Source organism: Dendrobates tinctorius, unplaced genomic scaffold (genome assembly GCF_039654945.1).
Source record: "Dendrobates tinctorius isolate UK_male_01 unplaced genomic scaffold, ASM3965494v1 ptg000086l, whole genome shotgun sequence".
Lineage (NCBI taxonomy): Eukaryota > Metazoa > Chordata > Amphibia > Anura > Dendrobatidae > Dendrobates > Dendrobates tinctorius.
This window is the reverse complement of record NW_027361754.1, coordinates 9,774,447-9,799,701: the sequence shown is the minus strand read 5'-3', so window position 1 is coordinate 9,799,701 and position 25,255 is coordinate 9,774,447. Positions and strand designations below refer to the sequence as shown.

The following is a 25,255-nucleotide window of genomic DNA, read 5'->3' as shown; positions in this document are numbered from 1 at the left end:
TGGGTTCCGGAAAAACCGCCTATCGGTATAAAACCTCGGTGTTTTTGTAGCGTAAGTGCTGGTAGACGGCTTCATATGATATACTGTGCTGAGCTCTATTCCACAACTGTTCTAAGCCAGAATCTGGCAAGAATCACTCAACTAGCAAAAAAGAGAGAGGTTGAATTTGATGGACTCTTTTATTTTTTCAAACTATGTAACCAACAGTTCATCACTACTTCGGTCAATCCTTAAAATTGCTTCAACCTTGAAAATATCCTCAAATGCAGTCATAAAAAACTCCAATCGGTAGGATGAAACTGACTCTGAGGATTGCTGCAGGAAACGAAGACTGTGAATTACATCTGCTGCAGAGGATAAGGTCCTCAAAGCCACTAGTTATAACCAAGATCTAAGGGGTAAGTTTTTTCTTTTTGTGGAGAGTGACCTGACAGGTCTGGCGCACTAGTATGAGCAGACAAATGCCTTGCAGGCTCCTCTGGGAAATTAAATATGCAAACTGTCTCTTCAGAGAGTCAGAGGACTTAGGGCCCCGTCACACATAGCGACTCACCAGCGATCCCGACAACGATATCAACTTGTCAAAATCGCTGGTGTGTCGCTACATGATCGCTGGTGAGCTGTCAAACAGGCAGCTTCACCAGCGATCAGCACCAGCGACGCCGAGCGGGCGCGTCGCTGTGTACGTTAGTTACCAGCGCGATGATGCAGGGAGCTGGTAACTAAGGTACACATCGGGTTTCTAAGCAGCACGCGTCACTTAGAAACCCGATGTGTACCTTGGTTACCAGCTCCCTGCATCAGCGTGCTGGTAACTAAGGTACACATTGGGTTTCTAAGCACCACGCACTGCTTAGAAACCCTGCGTTTACCTTAGTTACCAGCGCGCTGATCGCTGGTCTCCCGCTGGCCAGCACGATCAATAAAATGTCCTGACCATTTCAGGACGATCAGCGATAACCGGCAGGGGGGCTGGTCGCTGGTCAGTGTCACACACAGCGATCTCGCTGGTGAGATCGCTGTTGCGTCACAAAACTTGTGACTCAGCAGCGATCTCGCTAGCGAGATTGCTATGTGTGACGGGGGCTTTAGAACTCTAGTGCCACCTATTGGTAGTAGCAATCCTACAAATCAATATTGATCCTTTAACGAGCCTTACAATATGACTTGGGATAAAAACCAAATCAGAATCTCAATTTTCAGACTTGCTTGAAGGTATTGCCCCTTCGTCAGTGCAAAGTATGAGTTCAAGTCCTCTCTGAAGAGACAGTTTTGCATATTTAATTTCCCCGACAAGCATGCAAAGTGTTTGTCTCCTCATACATGTGTGACAGACCGGTCATATGATGTTCCACAAGGAGAAACCTTACCCCTTAGATCCCAGTTTTAGCCTGTCACCTAACCAAATCAAATCTCATACTTTGCACTGACGAGGGCCAATACCCCGAAACAGTCTGTCTGCAAATTGAGATTCGGATTTGGCTTTTATCCGAAGGCTCATTAAAGGGCCGATCTTGACTTAGGATTGCTACAACCAATAGGTAGCACTAGAATTCCAGTCCTCTTCTCTTGAAAAGACAATTTGCATAGTTGTAACCACAAATTGAAGCACCTCAGATAACAGCCCTCATAAATGATTCATAGACGTCAAGTAGTAGACACATCTCAATATCAACTATCCAAAGGGAACTGCGAGAAGCAGGACTTTATGGTCGAATTGCTGCATAGAAGCCACAAGTGAGGACCTCAAACAAAAATAAACTTGCATTAGCAAAGCAACACAAGGACAGGACATTGGATCAATGAAAATTTTTCCTGTGTTCTGATTAGTTAAAATTTTAGACTTTTGGTATCAACCAGCACATCTTTCTGAGATGCAGAAAAGTGAAGCAGATGGCTTCTATATTTGTGGTCCTCATGAAGGCGGAGGTGTGATTGTGTGTGTGGGTGTGAGAGAGAGATTAGGGTTTTGCTGGTAACTCTGTTTGGCATTTTATTCCAAATTCTTGACACTTCCCCAGCATGGCGACCTCTGCATTCTGCAATGACCACCATCACATCTGATCAGCACTTAGTATGACCACCATTTGTGTTCAAGTAGGACCATCCTAAAAGCATCTCCAGGCCATTTAAGGGCTATGTGACCAAGAAGGAGAGAGATGGAGGCTGTGTCAGGTGACATGACCTCCACAGTCACAGACCTCAACCCAGATAACATGCTTTGGGATGAATTGAATGTAGAGTGAAGGATCACCAACCAACAAGTGCTCGGCTCCACTGGGAACTCTCTGTGTTTCTTCGTGGTTTGCTGCCTTCATTCTGAATCTACAATGTGCACTTTCCAATAACAAGAAAGGAAATCATTGTACGAACAGGGGTGTCACCTCTTTCGAGCAGTACTCTGTATACAGTATATTTAATAATAACTTGATTTATAAAAAAAAATCATTTTCTGATTCCACAATCTCTAAGGATTTATTGATTGCAATGAAAATGAGGGAACTTGTCTAATTTATGGTGGTGGACTCAGTGGAAGGAATACTTCCTTCTCAGGTTTTAGTGAAGGCCACAAAGATAAGATATGCCATATCTCTTAATTACCTCTTCGCTGCTTGGCTGCCCTTATTCAGTCCTTTCTGTGGAATCTGCTGGTGTACAGTTTTACAATTATTCTGTTGATATGCAATGTTCAGGATATCCCCACATAAGGACTGACTTTGATTTTACTGACTTTAGTTTTAGTAACCAAATGACAAATGTAGAAGAGAAGCAGTAATGTCCGTGAAAGGTGGAGGCTCCAGAGGGCGACAGGGCTGTTTTGGGCTCCTCTTCGGGATCCATATGAACAATAATAATAATATAATAATTTTATTTTTATAGCGCCGACATATTCCGCAGCACTTTACATTTCAGAGGGGATTTGTACAGACAATAGACATTGCAGCATAACAATAATCACATACAGTAGATTATAAAAAATAACAAGAGGAGTGAGGGCCCTGCTCGCAAGCTTACAGTCTGAGGAAAGAGGTAGACACGAAAGGTGGGTGGTAACAGTTGCTCTGATTGTATGGACCAGCCATAATGTTAAGTGTGTAACAGTACAGACACAGAGGGCTAATGGATGCATAAAGCATGTGGGAACATGATGCTGGGAACCTGGTTATGGTAAAACTTTTGGCTCTGCCACACAGGGATAGGTTAGGTTAATGTGTTGAGGCGATAGGCCAGTCTGAATAAATGCGTTTTCAGGACACGCTTAAAATTGTGGGTATTGGGGACTAATCGTATTGACCTGGGAAGTGCATTCCAAAGAATTGGCGCGGCACGTGTAAAGTCTTGGAGACGGGAGTGGGAGGTTCTGACTATTGAGGATACTAACCTCAGGTCATCAGCAGAACGGAGGGCGCGGGTAGGGTGGTATACTGAAACAAGGGAGGAGATGTAGGGTGGTGCTGAGCCATGGAGGGCTTTGTGGGTGAGGGTAATAAGTTTATACTGAATTCTGGAGTGGATGGGTTGCCAGTGTAATGACTGGCACAAGGTAGAGGCATCGGCGTAACGATTGGTGAGGAATATGATCCTGGCTGCAGCATTCAAGACAGATTGGAGAGGGGAGAGTTTGGTAAGAGGGAGACCGATTAGAAGAGAGTTACAATAGTCGAGACGAGAATGAATAAGAGAAACAGTAAGAGTTTTTGCAGAGTCAAAAGTAAGAAAAGGTCGAATTCTAGAAATGTTTTTGAGGTGCAGATGACAAGAGCGAGCCAGTGATCGAATGTGGGGGGCAAAGGAAAGCTCGGAATCAAGTATGACCCCAAGACAGCGGGCATGTTGCTGGGGAGTAATAGTGGAACCACACACAGAAATAGCAATGTCGGGTATAGGTACATTAGTAGCGGGAGGAAACACCAGGAGTTCAGTCTTTGACAGGTTCAGTTTCAGATATAGTGAGGACATGATATTAGACACAGCGTTTAGACAATCGCCAGTGTTTTCTAGAAAGGCTGGCGTGATGTCAGGAGAAGAAGCGTATAATTGGGTGTCATCAGCATAGAGATGGTACTGGAAACCAAATCTACTGATTGTTTGACCAATAGGGGCAGTGTACAAGGAGAAGAGGAGGGGGCCTAGAACCGATCCTTGAGGAACCCCAACAGTAAGGGGAAGGTGAGAGGAGGAGGAACCGGCAAAAGAAACAGTAAAGGAGCGGTCGGAGAGATAGGAGGAGAACCAGGAGAGAACGGTGTCCTTGAGGCCAATGGAATGGAGCATAGTGAGGAGGAGCTGATGATCCACAGTGTTGAATGCTGCAGAGAGATCCAAAAGAATTAGTATGGAGTAATGACCATTTGATTTAGCTGTTAGCAGATCATTAGAGACTTTAGTGAGGGCAGTTTCAGTGGAGTGTAAAGAGCGGAAACCGGATTGGAGAGGGTCGAGAACAGAGTTTTCTGAGAGATAGCGGATAAGACGGGAGTGGACCAGGCGTTCCAGGAGTTTAGAGATGAAGGGAAGATTAGAGACAGGTCTATAGTTAGCGGCACAGTTTTGGTCGAGGGATGGTTTTTTAAGTAGTGGATGTATGATGGCATGCTTAAATGAGGAGGGAAAAATACCAGAAGAGAGAGAGAGGTTAAATATTTTAGTTAGGTGAGGGGTGACAGCAGGGGAAAGGGACTGGAGGAGATGTGACGGAAATGGGTCACTGGTGCAAGTAGTTGGGCGAGACGATGCAAGAGCCTGCTTACTTCTTCTTCTGTGACTGGTTCAAAATCAGAGTGTGAGTTAGATGCAGTGGGGGAGGGAGGACAGTGCATGGTATGAGGGGATTTGGAGATAATTTCCTGTCGGATCTGGTCAATTTTTTCTTTGCAGTAATTGGCCAGATCGTCAGCTCGGATTTCCGTGGTTGGGGCCTGTACTCTTGGATTGAGTAGAGAATGAAAAGTGTCAAAGAGACGTTTCGGGTTATTGGACAGTGAGGTGATGAGGGTGTTGAAATAGGTTTGTTTGGAGAGGTGAAGGGCAGTGTTGTATGTTCTAAGCATAAACTTAAAATGGATGAAATCTTCGTGTAGATTGGATTTTCTCCACAGACGTTCGGCGCACCTGGAGCACCGCTGCAGGAAACGTGTTTGCACCGTGTGCCAGGGTTGTCGCCGTCTGTGTTGTGGTGTTCTATTTATAGGGGGTGCAAATTCATCCAGGGCACTTTGAAGTGTTTCATTGTAATGCTTCAATGCAGAATCAGGACATGAGAGGGAGGAGATAGGGGCCAATGAAGACTGCAAGTTCTTCAGAAGTTTCTGGGTGTTAATGGCCTGTATGTTTCTATAAGTCTGGACAGTGGGGGTGACCTGAGCAGCCTGGCAGTTCTTTATAGAGAATGAAAGAAGATTGTGGTCAGAGAGCGGGAGAGGGGAGTTTGCAAAATCATCCACTGCACAAAGCCGAGAGAAGACCAAGTCGAGGGAGTTTCCGTCTTCATGCGTTGGAGAATTAGTAAGCTGCGAAAGGCCAAACATGACTGTAAAGCGGTCCGGGCTTTGTAAGCCATCTACCTTCAGATGGTGAATTGGCGGTTGCAACTGCACCCACCATCATAGTATTAGGGTGTGTTATAGATACCCAAGGAAACTTGTAGAATACAAACTGTGGGTCCTTTTGTGGTTGATTTAAAGCTTCATACACACAAGTGTAAGTCCAGGGGGAAAAAATTATATATATATATATATATATATATATATATATATATATATATATATATGTGTGTGTGTGTGTATTTTTTTCACTTGCATTTGCTTAATAAACGGCTTATCGGGCTGCGTTTTCACTAATCCAATTCAGTTTATTAACAATATGGGGAAAAAGATCCGATAACTTTTTTTTTTTTATAGTATTTTTGTTTGTATCTGTGTCTGGGAAAAACTGAGAAATGCCCCGGGTCTTTAGCATCAGGTGAACCACTGACAACATTAATAAAATACAGAAATATATCAGGTGAAACAAATGTGTATTTTGTCTATTTTGAGAACTGAATTTTAATAAACTTGTGAGAATGTAGATTTGTATTTGTTGACTCTTGTTATTCAACTTGTGTAAAACTTTTTTTTTGGCTGGTAGAGTAAAGTAAAACTCACCTGGCTTTTAAAGTATGTATATTGGGCTGTATTATGGTTCAATTAGACCAGATTCACACTATCTTTTTTACATTGGGGTACTGTTTCATTTATATATTTTATTTTTTATTCAGAAATCTGCTTTCTCCTGAAGATAGGGGCCGGTGTGAGAGATGCATGTTAGAGTTGCAGAATACCTTGGTGAAATGGACTGAAAAATATTGCACGTCTGCTTCTGAATAAGCCAGAATGTGAGGAGATGTGCTTCAGCTTGCCTTTTATAGACATTGGATTAGGTAAATTTGGCAGCTTTTCCTCTTCTGCAGTGGATCTGTATACTTTTGTTTTTGTTAATCTTTACATTGTAAAGTATATTTCTTCTCCTTGCATGGTCCATGTATCTATCTCTGCAGCCCCCAGTATGGCCATGCTTCCTCCTGCAACTTCCAGCTTCTCTTTTTTTAAGGCTGAGAACAGGTGTCTCAGAAAACAACCGGGCGTGGGAATAATAAAAAAGAGCATTCATTTTTGCTAATCTGTATTTATAGTAAATAAATGGGAAGAAATCAGTTTGGAATTTACGTTCCACCCAGTCCTGCCTTATGTAAGACAGTGCAGGTCTGTGGCGCAGAGAGGGATGGGAACATTTCATTCTTTGTGTAGATCTTCCCAACTCTTTGTTCATTTGTTTATTCACATTACAATCTCCAAGATCTGCTGCCAATTTTTTCATTTTTTTTTTATTAATCTATAGGAATAACGAATTACTATTGTATTGAAAGTAATAGAATCAGTCTGTCTTTATACAAGTCTTTTATTGTCATGTAAGAAGCCGATAGTACTGGATGCCTTGATATTGGTGACCCAATGGCCTTGGTGTCACTTGATGGCAAAAGACTAAGAGAGATCAGATTTCATTATTGACACCATGCCAATTATGTCTTGGACAAGAGTTGGAGAGGAATTTGCATTTCACAGATAGAAACTATGAAAGTATCCATGCCGTCCAATGCAGCCATTTTGTTGCAGCCGCCAAAGTGGATGTTGGGTGCAGTTTTGGTCTTATCGACCAATGTCATAGCCAACTTGAGTAGATTGTGTCCACTGTCAAGACTGTCTCCTAGCCATTAGGGCCCATACAGGACATTTGCATGAGAAGCCACAAGTCTTTCTCTCACTCCAGATTTCACATCAGCGTCCTGCGTTGCAGTAGTGAGGAAATACCATCCTTCTAGCAAGAAAATGTCTTAAGTAAAAATTTAATTGTGGTAATAATTAAGCTGCTTTATTCAGGCTGAAATAAAAATTTTGTCCAGCAATTTGGGCCTCATAAATATTTTATTTGTTTATTATTAAAAAATGATTTCCATGTTTTGCACGATATTCGAATCTTGTCCTTTTTCCAGGATCTGCAAATTTGGCCTTGCGTAGGGTTAATAAGCAACTGGGGAATTCATCATATATTGTTAAATGCTATAAAATGCAAAACTACTCCAAATAAAACATTTTCAGTAAACCGATGTTTACATATAGAGCCGAGTCCTTCACTTTTGCTCGTTATATTTGGCTTCCACGTTGGTAATAACTTTGTCTTTAGTTTTATTTTGCCTGTAAATGTTAAAGTGATTGTAGCATCAAGCTTGCAATTTCCAATTATAAAAGTCCTACCTGGTAAGTGACACTGCGGTGACTGAGCAAAGTCACGTATGGATTTGTAGCTGCAGCGCTCTGAAGAGACCGTGCCACCAAGAAATACCTAAGAAGCCAAATCTTCTAAGATGCCAAATAAGAAATATGGGGATCATATTTCATACCTGCCACTTCTGGGGGGCAGGAAGTAGTTATTTGGCACATATCATTATAATAGTTACCTGCCATATTAGCTACTACAGTTAGGTACAAAATTATTTGGACAGTGACACAAGTTTTGACACTTTAGCTTTTTACTAGTGATGACCGAACGTGCTGGGATAAGGTGTTATCCGAGCATGCTCGTGTGCGAACAGTGTGTCTTTGGTGTTCTCGAATAATATGTTCGAGTCCCCACGGCTGCATGTCTCGCGGCTGTTAGACAGACTCAACACATGCAGGGATTTCCTAATAAACAGGAAATCCCTGCATGTGTAATGGTTGTCAATCAGCCACGAGACACTAACTTATTATTCAAGCACACTGTTGGCTCACGAGCATGCTCGGATAACACTTATCTGATCACGTTCGTGCATCACTACTTTTTACCAAAACATATTCAAGATATAGTTATATAATCAATATAGGCTTAAAGGGAACCTGTCACCAGGTTTTTCCAATATAACCTATGGCCACCACCTTTCAGCCCCATGTGACAGCATTCTAAACTGATATATATATATATATATATATATAAATAATGTGTATATATAACTCCAATTCCCCTGTAAGGCAAACCACACATTTTATTATCCTTGTCTATGTGGTGGTCCGGTCCCATGGGTGTTACTGGTATTCATCCTGTGCCTCCTCTCCTCTTGCAGTGCCGTTCTCCTCTGCTTCGTGCGGACGACGCATCCTACTTCATCCACACAATGTTTCCCTTTTCTTTATCCTTGGCAGTGCAAAGAAAAGTGTGCCTGAGCAGGAGTGCAAAGTACTATAATGCGCATGCGCTGGCATCTTTGGCCAGAACAGTGTTCTTTTCTGCACTCGGCAAAGCAGAGAGAAGTGCGCCTGTGCAGGAGCACAAAAGCGAATAATCTATGGATGATGTAGGATGTGTGATCAACACGAAGCAGAGAATGAGGACGGCATCGCAAGAAAAGAGACCGCAAAGCAAGATCAGCGACGCCCATCATCCAAGAACATCCGGTAGGAGAGTGAAATAAAATTTTAGAATGCTGTTACATGGGGCTGAAAGGTGGTGGCCATAGGTTATGTGGGAATGTGAGTTGCGAGGGAGACTCCATTTTAGATTTATTAATTCAGGCCCAATATATTGTCCAGAGATCTCCCTCCACTCCTGAAGTGCCCCCCACGTTTGGGAAAAGCACACAGATCCCCACAACAAGAGAACTTTGCCATTTGGCCAGAGAATTGGAGGCTACGTGTTAACGAAGGCAAGGAGGAGCAGAGCTAGGACCCCCTGCTGTCTTTTGTGCAAGGCGGACAAAATCAATTAGCCATCAAGGGAAAGCTCCAGACACTTCGGCAGCGACACCTAGAGATGAATTATGACAGTACCGTGAATCTCAGGGTTAAGTCCAATATACCACCAGAACCCTGGGAGCCCTCTGCACACACCCCTGCATCTCATATTTCTCTAGCGGTCCCGGATACCGAGCTGTTTAGAATGGCTCTCCAGAACCACTTAGCCGACCCAAGTTTGGACTCTCCAAATCGGTCCAGCCCCAACGGAACCCATTGACACGTCAGTCGTCCCGTTTGGACTTCCTATGACCCATCCTAGACATTGGGAATTATTTCAGCTAGCAGGTCAAGAGAGGAGAATTCAGTCCAACCCAGAGGGGCGGTGGCATATATTCTGGAAAAACAAAAACGAAGATCAACCTTTACCAGAAGCAGAAGAGGAGCTTGGAGTGACTCCTGATCCTCGGCACAGCACATCCTCTGTAACATATGATGGAGGTGGTGTGATGGTGCGGGCATGCATGGCTTCTAATTGCAGCGGGTCATTAGTGGTTATTGATGATGTGACTGAAAACAGAAGCAGTCGGATGAATCCTGTGTGTACAGGGAGATACTTTCTGCTTGGATTCAGCCAAATGCAGTAAGGTTGATTGGACGGCGCTTCACAGTACAATGACCCAAAACATACTGCGAAAGCGAAGAAGTGGAATATTCTGCAAAGGCTGAGTCCTTACCAGATCTCGCCCCACCGAGCAGCATTTCACAAGATGAAGGCAGAAAGACCCACAAACAAGCAATAACTGAAATCGACTGCAGTAAAGGTGGCAAAGCCTCACAAAGGAGGAAACCCAGCAGCCATATTTGTCGGCAAAAGGATTATCTACAAAGTATTTAAAATGAACATTTTATGATATAGTTAAATTGTCCAATTACGTTTGAGCCCCTGAAATGAGGAGGCTTTGTAGAGAAATGGTTGCAATTCCTAAGCATTTCACAGGATCATTTTGTTCAACCCTTTTAATTAAACCTGAAAGTCTCCAATTGCATTACAGTTGTTAGATTTTAAATCCAAAATAGTGACCTGCAGAGCTGAAATCACGAAGATTCTGTCACTGGCCAAATATTTATGGACCTGTCTGTATGTGGCTAGTTTATTTCCCTGCCGTCCACTAACTTAGTAGGGGTGCAAAGGATTTATCAAGCTTGACACTTTAGTAGTAAGTAACATAACATAGTAGCATACTTCAGCATATGTCATATTTGCTTACAAATGTGCGACTTTTAATGTCCGCCTCTTTGAATTGTGAGCTGGGTCACCATCACCATCCACCTGAAAAATTTATTGTAAAATATGACAAATTGGTGCAAATTATAACATGCACAGCTTAATAAATTTGTCATATAAGTTTGATTTGTGGGGCTGAGGTTGGATGGGTTGATTACCTCTAAAAAGGCCATTATTTAATGCATTAAAATAAAAATCCTCTAGAATATGTAAAATAACAAAAAAAAAAGCCCCAATAGTGTGAAAAAAATGTTGATTACATTCATCTATTGATTTAAACCTATCCGCAGCGCTTTTTTGCTGCAGGGAAAAAAAAAATTATAGGACGTGTGAAGTGCCAGGCGTGGGAAATCTCCAATGTGTGTGAATCTCTGCCCATAGACTGCAACATATGATCTCGTACCTGTGACCAAATTTCTCCATCTCTGATGTAGGTGCCAGAACCTTCTTTCTCATGTATAGCCTGTACGGTTGTTTTGTTCTTTAAGTTTTATTCAGTTTTTAATAGTAATGTGTGCTGCTGTCTTTGCTACAATATAGCGGATTGATTTTTCCACCCTGAGATGCAGATCCTGAGCAATTTTTTTCCCAAATCCCTGGGCAGACCCGAAATATCCTGGGGACCAAAGACTTCATGTCCTGACTCCTGATTAAGTCTCTATACTTATGAATGACGTATTGATGATTTATCTTTACATTATCATGGACACCAGCTAATGCAATTTTCCATCTATATTCAGTAGTTATGATAACTTGTATCAGAAGAACTAATTTTGCTTCATATATCCGTGGTTTCCAGTCCTGCTTTATTCTTTATGCATTTGTATAACTTTTTGCTATTTGTCGTGCTAAAATCTGCTTATTAAGTAGCAAACAGGAAGGGCCATTTTTTTCAATATGTGAGCAAGAAGCGTATTCAAAACAGGGATTGTCATGGAAACGCCACAATATTTGCTTAAAATGACACAAAGTCTCTTGGTAGCTGTGTTGACACATTTGGCTCCATTTTTGGCTCTGTCCCTATCTGAAATGGATCTTTACAGTCGCCTTTGTTATTTAACAATTAGCTGCTTTTCCTCAACTTTTGTGCTTTTGTCCCGAAATTAAGAAATGTGGAACGAGTTCAGGATTCATTTAAAAAGTTAAAAAAAAAAAGTCACCCTGGAGTGTCCCGGTATGAAGGAAACACGACAGATGCTGTAATTGTGTTGCGAAAATCCCGCAAATAAAACTATTCCAGCGCTTATAACACAGGACAGAAATACGACAAGTTTCAGAAGTTTTATGTTTGTTTTTTTCTAATTTCTTGTGGTTAAAGTTGATTAGAAAACTGCGTCTGTTCTGGACTTTGCCTGTTGTCAAGGTATAAAGCTGGAAAATATGATTATACTCTGTATAAAATGACATGGCGTAATCTCCACATTACAAGCTGATAATCATAAGAGCAAATTAACCAAAGATATGTTCCGAGCTCGCATTAGGTGGAAATTAAAACCGCATTCGCTTCATGTTTGTTTTCTTGTATGTTTTTTCTACGCATAAAATACATTTTATATTCCAATGAAAAATGAATTAAGCCGTACCCTTTATGTATACGACATTTTTCTTTATCGGTACAAGTCATTTTGACTCCACTTTTAGAGCCCACACTTGAGGAATACTTATCATTTCAGGTAACTTTTCAGAAGAAGTAGCCGTGATAGGAGGACTAACACTGTTTCTGACTATTTTATGACCTTTACCTTGTATTTTACCGAGTTTTTCCCTATGCAGGCTTTATCCGTAAGGCCACAGTCACACGGCCATGTGACACGTCCATGTTCTGTCCATTATTTCTCGACAGCACACTGACCCATAGTTTCATTGAACCATATACACATCCGATTTAAAAGCTGTTCCTTGTACCTGGTCCGTGAGACTCAGCGCACTTAAGATTCTCATCCATTTTGTGGATCAGAAGCTTCAGAGGTATGCAAAAAAAGTCTAAAGAAACCTGATGCATTTTGGAAACAAGTCCTGTGGGCCAATGAGGTTAAAGAAGATCTTTTTGGTCACAATGATCAAAGGTATGTGTGGAGAAAAAAGGGCACAGAATTTCAGGAAAAAAACATCTTGCCAACTGTTAAGCATGGGGGTGGATCAATGATGCTTTGGGATTATGTTGCAGCCAATGGCACGGGGAACATTTCATGGGTAGAGGGGAAGAATGGATTCAATGAAATTTCAACAAATTCTTGATGCAAATATAACACCATATGTAAAAGAAAGCTGAAGGTGAAAAGAGGAAGAGGATGGCTTCTACAAATGGATAATAATCCTAAACACACATCAAAATCCAACATTAGACGACCTCAGAAGGTGCAAGCTGAAGGTTGTACAATGGCCCTTACAGTCCCCTTATCTTAATGTCATTGAAAATCTTTGACTACACCTCAAAATAGCAGAGGATGCAAGATGGACCAGGAATCTCACAGAACTGGAAGAATGGCTGAAAATCCATCAGACAAGAATGGAAAGACTCTTGTCTGGATACAAAAAACATTTACACACTGTGATACCTGCAAAAGGGGATGCTGCTAGTTATTAACCACGCAGGGTTCCCAAACTTTTGACCCATTTTCCTTTTTTGTAATTTTTAAAATGTAAATTTATTTATTTACAAATTAAATGTCATTTTTAACTTTTAGGCCTTTTAGAGATTATTTCATCTTCAACTTGCTTAACTGTTGACAATAACAGTAATTTTGACCATTGGTGCCCAAATTCTTAAATGCCACTGAAAACACAGAAAATCACAGTAAAACAAACGTATAAAAATACTTTGTTGTAAAAAAGTAACAGTAAACAGCAAGTGCTAGTAAAAAGATGATTACAAAACAGGGTATTTAGTTGATACGTTTTTTGCAAAAAATGTATACTAAGCCGCTCTACAAAACGTCAAGGTATACCCATCTCAGAGCAGTCCTAACCGATGTATTTAAAAACCTGATCATGTGTATAGTACCTGTATAAGCAGGATTCAGTCAAGTAAGGTCCGAAGTGGACACGCTATGGAAGATGGCTTTTGTGTGCACAGCCCATAAGGAAGGGGTGGAAACCTCCCCATCTTGCATGAACAAGAAACCAAATAGACACAAACAGCAGAGTATTTTTATACATTTGTTTTACTGTGTTTTTCGGTGTTTTCAGTCTTTTGGTGGTGTGAACACTGTCATACAGACTCGTTCACGGTGTGCATGGCCCATGTGTTTGTGTCTAATTGGTTTCTTGTTCATGCAAGATGGGGAGGTTTGTGTAATACACAATCTGTTAAATTTTATTTTTGAGCAGCTGAACATTGATTTGCGAGTTTCTTCTAAAAAGGCGCATGAATTGGTAAAAGACAAAAGTATTTGCTCTTGTGCAAAATTCATCAAATTGCTCTATTTTTTAAGAAAAAATTGCAAAAATAATGGCAATATCACAAAACAAAAAAATGAAAAATCAGTGTCAATATTTTACCAGGGGACCTGATGACTGAACTTTTTTTTTTCTTTTATGTTCACTATCTTTCACAAAACCATGAGGGACACGTATATGTTTGAAGAACTCACCCACTGGGTTTCTATCTCCTTCCACTTCTGGCTTGTTGGGATGAGGCCGATGGGTCAAAAACTAGGACTACTTGTCACTTGTTAGCATTAATCCCTTAAGTTTGGGTGTGGTGGCTGGAATATGTATACACCTACATAGATGAATTTCCAAATCTATGTAATCTGATGTTTTGCATTTTTGAAGCTGGTTCTGAAGTTAATGAATATTTCTTCTGATCTTTCATGTAGGAATCCAGTTGAGCGAGGCCATTTTAATTAAGACTGCAGAGAGGAGTGTCACAGGTTGGGATGGACATCGCTGCAGCGAGACTACATGTACAAGGTAAGGTCTTCTTCAAAGATCCCGTTACACGACTCGTGTGCAATTCCTAAGTGTTGTGTCCAATTTTAAGCTCACATAGGCGCATATTTACTCTAAAATATAACCATTTTGTACTTACCAATGGGTTTTGAACTTTTATTTTTTTCTTTACTGAATACCAGCGCTCTCCTTTTGTCGAGCGTGGCGGTCTTGACCAAGCAGAGCTGCAGTGTAAAACATGGGGGCAGCATTCTGATTTTCTCATCTCCAGCAGAACTTAAAAAAATGGTCCACACAATATACAGCAGTGAAAGCACCCCCAACTGGACGTCTACTGATACTTCTATAGCAAAAACTCAGGCCTATTTTTTTTTTCCTGGTAGTTTAACATGCAGAGTATTTTCTGTCTTTTTGTAGAATTTAGCTTGTGTGTTTTTTTTTTTTTTAATTTCTCTATTTCCTATTGTGACTATCCAGATTATTGTTTATGTAAAAGGTAAAAAAAAAAAAAAAATATTCCTTCCGATACCATCATCCTCTCCCATGGTTTGTAGTAAAGTATGGCTGTCAGCATTTTCAAAATGGAAGACCTTTTTACGTAGCAGTCCAGTAAATCACATTGATAGGCAATCAGTAAGACATTAGCTCCCCACCGCAGTCACATCTGATAATCTATCCATTTGTAAGTATAAAATCTAATAGAACTTCCTTTAGACTTAGCTCTGACCACCGCGCTCCCGCCCGCCCTGCCTGCCATCAACAAGGCCTGATTCCCAGACCATCCAACAGCAGCAATTATTTATTATACGTTATGTGATTATATGTACATGTCGGAGAATTACTACGTGCCCCAGTATTTTAGCCGTATTTGCTCTAACCTGATAACCGTAATCCTATTGTGTCCTGTGCTATAAATTTTTAGGGTAAGTTAATGAACTGATCTGAAAAAACATACGGGGGGGAGGCACCAAGATATTACTTCTAATTCCGTCCTATTGTGCAGTCACAGTGATGATTGTCACTTCTCTCCCCCCTGATACTTTTCACTGAATTTTCCACTAAATTGTACTTTGTCGTCACCGTCACCAACAAAAATGGCTCCCAAAGAGGGTTGTCGGACAGCTTTTCTACACCTTAAGGCTCTACAGAAAAATTCCTGCAATACTCCAGCGAAATTAATTACTGTTGTGGCGCTAATGTGATATCACTTGTAGGTGAAATTATAATTTGGTTTTGCTTCTACTTTTGCAAATCAATTTTATTTATTTTTTTGGGAGGCTGATCAGCAACTTTTCACATATCTGTTGTCCCACTTTAGCAACTTATCACCTATTCGCATCAATCCCAAGACCAAGGCTCGGCGGTGTCATGGCGCCATTCAAATTGGGCACTCCTGGACCCCATTGTCACAATTTATGGGGGTCCCAGTTGTGTGAACCGTAAGCGATTAGCATCTTGCTAAGTTGGGACGACCCCTTTTAATACTTTTTATTCCCACTTATATACTCTCCTATGAGGTTACACTTGTTAACCATTTTTTCCTCTGACTCTGCATTGTGTCATTCCTCTGTTAGTCCTCCTGGAAATGGCTGAGTTTATTATCAGCGGAGTGCTGCCATTCTCCTTGTCGGTGTGTTGTGTCTTTCCTTGTTCGGTTATCTCGGAGTGCCAGACTGTGAATACACACCTCTCCCCCTATTGACAAGAGGAATAGTAGCACACGATATATGATTGATTCTTACATTTACAACAGAAATGACATAGGAATTGGGGTTATAAAAAGTGATCCAGAAATATTATTTAATGATGAATGCAAGTATTTACTAATGCAACCATGTCAGCAGAGTGGATATTAGACAGAAGGAACTATAAAAAACAAAAATATGTTCATTAATGTGGCACTTTAGACTATTAACAAATTACATGCAAATAACTTGTCGTTGACACAAAAACCCCTTTATCCCACAGCCGAGGTCTGCGCTCACCGGTTACATGTGGGCAGATGCAGAACAGCCAACAGGTATATGCCATCTGCTGTCTTTTCATGTAAGGGGGCTCAGTAAGTGAAAGAAACTACATCTGAGGGGGCTCAGCTAGAAACACAAGATGTCTTTCAGCCTCGTTGTGCACACCAGCTATTTCATTCATTAAAAATGAATTCATCCAATATGACCTTTGGTTTTGAAGTCAAGGAACTTGGGGGTCAGTTTAATGAGGCCCCCGCTGGGCCATCCTTTGCTTGTACCGAGAGCCAAAGCTGGAGACGACACACAAACATGACTATGCAGATCATCCCCGAGCCGACATGCTGCAGCTGTCAGTCACTAATCTCTTTATATTACGCCTCATTTCTACAAATTATAGCCAGATTATGAATTATAAATGAAAGCCAAGATGCCGTTTGCTCGTCTAAAAGAAATACATAGAAATCAATAGCCATGAATTTTTGGTGACGGCCGGTACAGCTGTTTTCCTGTGCAGAACGTGTATAATGTTCACCTGTCATTCGGGCAAGTTTCACATCGTGTTCACAGGAGTGGAGGAAATTCTGTCACCTCTACTGGAGGATGTGACTGTAAGGGGATGGCGGATTGTTACTGTCCCTGTGGACATGTCATTTCTCTACACGTATAGTGCATAAAATATCTGCTGGTCATTTAACTTCTCAAGCATGTAGAATTTTGCTTTCAGTTTTTCTTTACCCCCATGTGTTTTACACTGTAATGTGTAGGTTCTCTAACTCTCCAGTATAATTCTGTGATCTGAATGGTTAGGGTTAGAGACATGAAATTCTTACCTGGTCGTGGATGTGTGTATATACAGCACTGTACAAAAGTTTTCTGCAGATGTCGAAAAAAAGCTGCAAAATAATAAGGCTTTCTAAGATACAAGTGTGAATAGTTTATTTTTTGTCCATTAACAAAATGGAAAGTGAATGAACAAACGAGAAATGTAAATCCCATCAGTATTTAGTGATGGCTTGTCACATCCATCATCAGTCTCTGGTGACCGCCCGTTGCCTCCATCAGAATCTGGTTGCCACCCGTTGCCTCCATCATCAGTATCTGGTGACCACCCATTGCCTCCATCATCAGTTTCTGGTGACCGCCCGTCGCCTCCATCATCACTATGTGGTGACCGCCCGTCACCTCCATCATCAGTATCTGGGGATCGCCCGTCACCTCCATCATCAGTATCTGAGGATTTCCCGTTACATCCATCATCAGTATCTGGTGGCCACCCGTTGCCTTCATCATCAGTATCCGGTGATCGCCCGTCACCCCCATCATCAGTATTTGGTGACCACTTGTTGCCTTTGTCACTTCTTCTTGCTCATTTACTCTGTTTATGGAGATTCTCAGCAGGAGTTTGTAACAAACATATTGGAGACCTGTCCCCAGATCTTCTGTGTATGAGTTTTGTGCGGATCCTTCTGTCTCTTCTTGTGATCCCAGACAGATGGGATGATGTGAGATCAGGGCTCTGCGGTCGCCGGATCACCACCTCCAGGACTCCTTGTTCTTAATGATATTGACTGGATGTTTGGGGCCTTTGTCCTGCTGCTGAATAAATTTGGAGCCAATTAGACGCCTCCTGATAGTTAAGTATCTGCCTGTGTTTCTCAGGGTTTTTGATCACCTACCTCTATGAATCTGGTGACAGTAGGTGGATGACCTCTTCCTTTTTGTGCCATGTCCAGGTAGTGTAGCCACAGTTCCTATAACTTTCCGCTCTAGAAGAGTTTCCAGCTGTATCTCTACAGGTCTTCATGGCCTTTGCCTTGCAGCATGATATAGCAGGTGTGTTGAACACCGCGGCGGTGTGATATACGTGTTTAGACATTGCGACTTCGTTATGGAGTACTTGGTATTAAACATAGGAAGTACTGCGTATGTTAACAGCATGCAGATTGTAGTTTTTCCGCACAGTTAATTCACACCAAGACTAAAGTATCTGTTGACTATGAAGTGGTTAATGATGGGCAGCTGTTGGCAGCTCTACAATTGCCTTTTCAGCCAGCCCTGCAGTCACGGCTTCCGGTGTCGTCCTGGCTGACGGCAGGAAGTTAGAGCATGTCAGGGATGAGGGTTGATATGTCACATCCATCTGCTCTGGACCCGACAAATGGCTCATCCATATTGTTAACATATTGGCTACCATATGGACTGGTTAACTCTCCAGGAACGCATGGGAGAGCAGACCTCCAAAAGTGGCAGCCGAGAGCGTGAAGGGCAGGTTGAGAGGAGCTCTGGGGCCTCGCAACGTGTAAGGATGCTCTCACTGCATTAGCTGCAGGCTTTTTATTTAGTGCATCTCCTGTGTTCCTGGGCCTGCGCTGGATCATTGACCTTCATGTGTAAATGAACTGGACAGTTGTAAGTCCATCCTTCAGGGCTCCACTGAAGCGTTGTCAGCTGTGCACTCTCAGGCTGCCATCAGCCAAACAGATAAAAAAGAGGAGACACAATAACGGAGGATGTGGTTTGTTGAATGTCATGTCCAGGATCAGAGACCAGCTCCTTGAGAAATCAGTTAAGTGACATTGGACATAGGATGTCGGTATGTCTCTCTGCTCTCTGGAGAATGCCGGCAATAGGAGGCACGGTGACAGCCAGTGTTCAGACCGCTGTTCATACTGTATAGATCGGTTTTACGTTACTGATGATTATTATTATGCTGGCATACATTTTGGTGCCATGAAGAAGAATGTAGAAGCACCAGGACTGTGGAGTCTGTAATCCAAACCTCCGACTCCTCAATTTCCCTGACCCCAACACCACAGCACAGATTCATCTCAACTAAAAGCCGAGATCCTTAGATCAGGAACAGAACAGACATTTATAGGACATTTCATAAATTATTTTTAGTCTTTTTTTTTTGTTTGTTTTTTTTCACAAATTTCTACAGTAGATTTTTTTCAATACTTTAAGGCAAAACTAATCTTTTTATTTTATAATCGTACTGACCTCTAAATTCATGTTTCCATGTTTTTAGCGCACAATAACTGCTGTAAAGAAAAAAAGCTAAATAGTTTCTTCACTCTTTCGCGGGGCTTGGAATCTTTTTCCCGTTTTTCAGTACATTTTATGGTAAATTGTAATTGAGTAATTCAAAACTAAGTCTCATCCTGCAAAAACCACAAACCCTCGTATGACTATGTTGATGGAAAAAGTTAAGGCTCTTGGAAAAAAAAGGAGAAAAAAAAAAGACTGCTGCAGGAAGGTGTTAAAGGTGAATATGTACATGTTTCACCTGAGGAAGAAAAAAAAAGTGCAAGTGCATCGAAAACTGCATGGCCATGTTTGCATGGCCTAGGATGGTCCTGGTGAGGGCTATAGTTGCCGTATTAACAATGTGTACAACTTGGCGGTTGTGTGAAGAATAACTATGCTCATTTCTTGTGTAACCACCTTTTATTTTACTCTTGGCTTCTCTTTGGTGTGTACATGGCCGAGTCATAGCTGTAGTTCGCTCCGGGCTGCCTTTCTCCCTCTGATACTCCCCACAGATTAGCCAAACTAATATAATTGTCCAAAAATTTTGGCGTATATGACAACACACACAAATATCAAATACCGCGACATCTCGAGTTATAGAAACTGGATCTGCAGGCAGCATTCCAGCCTGTTGTGTTTGATTATTATGATATATACAGTATATTAAGGAACCAGATAAATTAATTGTTGTCTTATGTTTAATTAAAAATAAAAAAACACGTTTGACTCGTTTGCCTGCAGACCTGATAATTTGACCAAGTTTCCATTATATCATGTTATGTAAATTTCCAGATTATCCCATGCAAACCTGCACACTGGACTCATTCTTTAGATATTTATGATTGTGTACTTTGATCAATTTAAATGTAAAAAAAAAAAATCTGCAATTCAAGTTTGGCATTAACTAGCATTTATTGCCTGGGCTGGGTTAAATTCCTCTTTCCTCAGCTATTAATTACTTTTCAACCTGGATAATAAATATTATGCCACTCCTTCACGCCTGGCAGTTTGATGCCATGATCCCGTCACGTGTTCTCTGATTTCCTTTTCTCGCTCTTGTATTTTGAAATAGGTTGTAGTAAAGTATCAAATCTAGGGGTTAATTCACATTGCGGACAGCCATGTATCCGCTTATTAGAATGCAGGGAGCAGAATAAAAATACAAAAAAGCTTCCAGAAAGGTTTTCCCATTTTCATTAGCTGGGATCCATTCTAGCATTTGCCAAAAAAAAAGCAGGAACAACACAGAATTTGCAAGTAGTGCACAATGTTCCTCTGCTGGATCTGCGGTTTTTGCAGAATCGAAAAAAAAAAATCATCGTATCACGTCCTTCAGCACCTCCATGGTTGTTTTAGATGTCATTGTAGGAGGGCAGGATATTCAGTGACTGGTAAAGAATTGGATAAGCGGGCTATAGAAGCATGATGGTAGGTTTTTATAGTGGTTTTCTCTAAATATTAAACTTTGGGTTTTTTTATTCTCTATTTTATTTGTGGATTTTGCTGCAGATAAAAAATTTGGCACCTGCATCAGCATCCCAAAGATGTGTATGCACATAGCCTAAAATCATTTGAGACTCAAGAAAATGAAAAAATCCTCAAAGAAGGAGCATTTCCTGAAGCACTTTCCACTAGAAAGATCCTTGATTATAACCACCTCCAAAAAAAAAAAAACCTCCATGTGCACATATCCTGAGCTGTATACCGCTCTGGCAAAAATTAAGAGACCACTTCCAAATGATCAGTTTATCTGATTTTTCTCTTTTATAGGTATATTTTTGAGTAAAATGTAAATTTATTTTTTTTAGTCTACAAACTTCTGACATGTCTCCAAATTTCCAAGCAATAAATTGTTTTTTTTTGTCTGAAAAGGATAAATGGTCAAAATTAAAAACAAAACGGTGCTTTCAGATCTCAAATAATGCAAAGAAAACAAGTTCATAATCATTTAGAAACAACAATACTAATGTTTTAACTCAGGAAGAGTTCAGAATTCAATATTTTGTGGAATAACCATGATTTTTAATCACAGCTTTCATGTGTCTTGGCATGCTTTCCACCAGTCTTTCTCACTGCTTCTGGCACAAAAATGTAAGCAGTTCTTTGATGGCTTGTGACTATCCATCTTCCTCGTGATTACATTCCAGAGGTTTTCAATGGGGTTCAGGTCTGTAGAATGGGCTGCCCATGACAGGGTTTTGATGTGGTGGTCTCTTAATTTTTGCCAGAGCTGTATATTCACACACTGCGGGTTTTGTTACAGAACTTTGTAATTGAAAATCAAGTTTCATTCATCTGAATAGATTCTTTTGGCCTTTTCTGATTTATGGATGAGACAATTGCGGAAATTTCGGCAGTGTGTACGTGAATCAACTCAAAGCCTGCGTTCAAACCATGCGTTCCCGGATGGATTTTTTTACCACAGTTTTCTGAAAATGTGTTAATAATGTAGAGTTTGTATTGCACTTTGGGACAATTTTGGCAAAAACCCCACATTGAGAATGTATTGTGTGAACGTGATCTATTGTGCTGCAGATTTTCCAACGGCAAATCCAGACTGAATTATCAGGGTATATTTTAATTGGAAATGTACTCTAAGGGTGGTTTTACACTTACCGCATTTTTTGCGGTCCGTTATTGCCGCCCGTTTTTGCGGGCCGTATTGCAGCATTTTTTGTGGTGTACCGCAATAACGGGCCACAAAAAAATGTTTGCGGATCCCCGTTTTTCCCCCCAATACTATGGAAATAGTATTGGAGAAAAAAACAAGCGTTCCGCAAAACAAGAAGTGACTGTGCGCCGCAAAAATAAACTTCCAGTTTGTTTTTGCGACCTCATTGATTTAAATGCGTGCTGTGAAAAATATCGAGCAAGCACCATTGAATTTTTGCGGGCTGATTATGAGGCCATTCACATGTTCGATTTCACCGCATGTCCATGTTTAATGCGATATTTGGATCGCTCTTGGTCATGCTGGTCAATGAGTGCGTGGGAAACATCAGTCTGCACTCAGATGACATCTGAGAACAGTTTGACTTCTGCACACTCACAGAATGGAAAAAATTTTTTCTTGATCTTCTCTTCATCCGAAAGAATCGGATCGCACCGTGATCAGAGTATCGTTTGCATAATTGACCCGATTTTCTCGAATATCAAAAAATGCACTCGTCTGCACCTGGCCTAACACTTAGATGACTAAATCTATGGAAAATCGTAGAAAACATCTTGGAATATTTAGAAGGTTTGTTTTTCCCCGGTAGAGGGTGTAGATGAGAACTCCAGGCCGAGCGCTGCTTACGGATTACTACCTGCGATGACATCAGGGATAACACAAATGTCAGTCTGACTGCCCGGCCTCCTCTCCCCCCGTTTACAGACAGTGGAGGCTTTTGGAATAACAATACTCCATATTTTTAGATGCTGACTGATTTGACACCTCCTGCTTTTATGCCTCCATAAATCATGCTTTACAGAAGCCATAATCTGCTCTGTAGGGAAAATGATTTTTTTTTTGTCACCAGGTGAACTTGTAGCTGAGTCTTACGGGCAAGGTAATTTATACGTCCCATGTCTGTCGTCCTGTGTAAAGCAGCAGCAGCATCATGTTGGCTTGTTGTGGAACGTCCATAGTGTGCTGCACCATTTGCCCAGGAAGGGTTAAGGTTGGCTACAGACCCCCCTTCTATTCCTTGTCCTGCTTCATCTGGAGTCAGACTGACCGCATGGTCTTCTCAGGCCGATCCGATTTAGCTAATTAGTAATCTGACAAGAGCTGCCCAAGGGATTAGCTTCTTATCCAAACAGTCCCAAACCCCTGCAGACGAGTCCATCTCTCCTCCGGGTCCTGCAGGTGAAACTGGGAAATATAGGGGGGAAAGGGATGTACCGTGAGGAGCTTTACTCTTCACTTTACTAGTGTCTGAAATTGGAGGGGGCAGCAGGATTTATGAGGTGTGTATTACAAATCCCCTGAGAAACCTCGGGCCAGAATGATATGCCTACATCTCCTGCTGTACTAGATGGGAAGTCACTTGTCGGCTGCTACAGAGTATCTGAGGCGACAGGAAAATCCCTGCACAGTTTTTTAAGGATCTTGTATGTTCCTTTACTCATTGATTTGTGCAGAGCCGTGTCCTGTCGGCTCCGCTCAGCCAGATGATCTGGATTTCTAACCCTTGTCCTCAGGTGCTCACTTTCCCCACCAGCAGGTAGCATTTCCTACCATTCCCGACTATTGACAGCTGTGTCTTTAATTGTTCTGCCTTAACCCTACCACACGCCAGGTCAGAGAGCCAGAATTATTGAGCGCTGGTATAACCCCTTAGTTCAGGGCACGGCCATATGACATTAGACCAAAGTGCTCAATATGGAAGATTTTTTTTTTTTTTTACCTTAATTGTATCTGGGAAGCAGGATGAAAAATACTATTGAGCCGGGTAATATCATGCAGTTATCCCAATATTGATACCTGCAAAGTGCCACATTTAGGTGAGGTTTGGTAGGATTGATCTTATGTGTCATAGTTGCCATCATAAAAACTAGAATTGGGGAGATTAAACTTCATGGTGAAATTCTAGTTTCTGACCCATCCTCGGGAGGTTGTCTTCTGTATGACCGCTCTTATATACCGATATGGACAGATGACTCTGAGGCATCGGTACATAGGCCCGACAGTATTCTGATTTTCTGATGCACAGACTTTTATTCTAAACTTCTGTCTGTTCGGGTTCCTCTCTGGTTTATTGGTAATGTATAAATACACAGAACACATTTGCAACAACTTTTGCATAGAATTAAGAATCGGGATATACTGAGCAAGATACAATATGGGCAATATTATATTATCTTTGGAAACTCTAAATTGACTTCTATGAAGAAGTCTTGCAATTCTTTAGTAAATCTGGGGCTGCAGCTTCTACAATGTGACAACGGAAACCGCGGATTAAACATTGCAACCGTTTTGGCAGCAACGAGGTTAAATTCCATAATGCTGATATTGGAGGTCACAGCACCTCTTTTTAGTGGTCCATCGTTGTAGATCGCTGTGCCAGCACTTAATAGCTTTTGTTGGCACATGACTGAGTGGGAGAGGAGAACCCGGCTCGTGAGTGAGATCATGCGTGCACCCCCCCATTCTCTACAGCTACCAGTTGCCCAGAGTGTCTTCTGGCCACATCATTAACTCGGGCATTTAGATTTCATTAACGGCATCAGACCTAGATGGTATTAAAAGCACCACCAATTATGAAACGCTTATTAATCAACAGAGTAGACCTTCAGCACAAACACAAAGCTTTTAAGGACGTCTCCTCTGCAACAGTCCCTGGTCCAGAAGTAATTATGGGGCCGACGATCACGAGAAAGAAAAGCGATTAACTCCGCGTGGCCACCAGCGTCTGCCGGAAGGGGTTAAACTGAGTAAACGCCATACTACAAAGACATGTGGAATAATGCGACTATAGAAATATGTTGATGGCGGTGGCTGAAGGCTCCCAAACCTATATTTATAATCTGAGCCTAGGCCATATTTTTTAGGATAACTGATTTGTATGGTAATTAGACGTGTGAAAAGGTTCCTTCGTTACGTTTGAAACTCGGCATAATTTAGGGATGTCTGGGCGCAACGTTATTTCATATGGAAAATTAGCAAACACTTACATGCAACTGTAGCAGAAAATCGTGACTTTGTCTTCATGCGTCAGCCGTGCTGCTCTGCTACATAGGACCATCAATAGGGAATAGGCACTAGTTATAGGTTCTGTTGGGTTAATGGGCCAATATGCGAATGTGAGCAGGTAGGTGATGGTACCATGGGGCACTCAAAACTTAGTCGG

General features: G+C 41.4%; 1 protein-coding gene across 6 annotated transcripts in view; it reads left to right on the top strand.

Annotated features, from left to right (window-relative positions):
• CASZ1 (castor zinc finger 1) overlaps window positions 1-25,255 on the top strand; it is a 292,892-nt gene that overhangs the window by 63,133 nt on the left and 204,504 nt on the right. For 4 of the 6 annotated variants that reach the window (XM_073585027.1, XM_073585026.1, XM_073585030.1 and 1 more), the window contains one exon: window positions 14,352-14,445. In XM_073585027.1, the coding sequence (XP_073441128.1) occupies window positions 14,412-14,445 (34 nt within the window). In that variant the 5' untranslated portion in view covers window positions 14,352-14,411. Of the gene's footprint in view, window positions 1-14,351; window positions 14,446-23,242; window positions 23,272-25,255 lie in introns of those variants that run through there. The other 2 variants (XM_073585024.1, XM_073585031.1) reach the window with 2 other exon arrangements.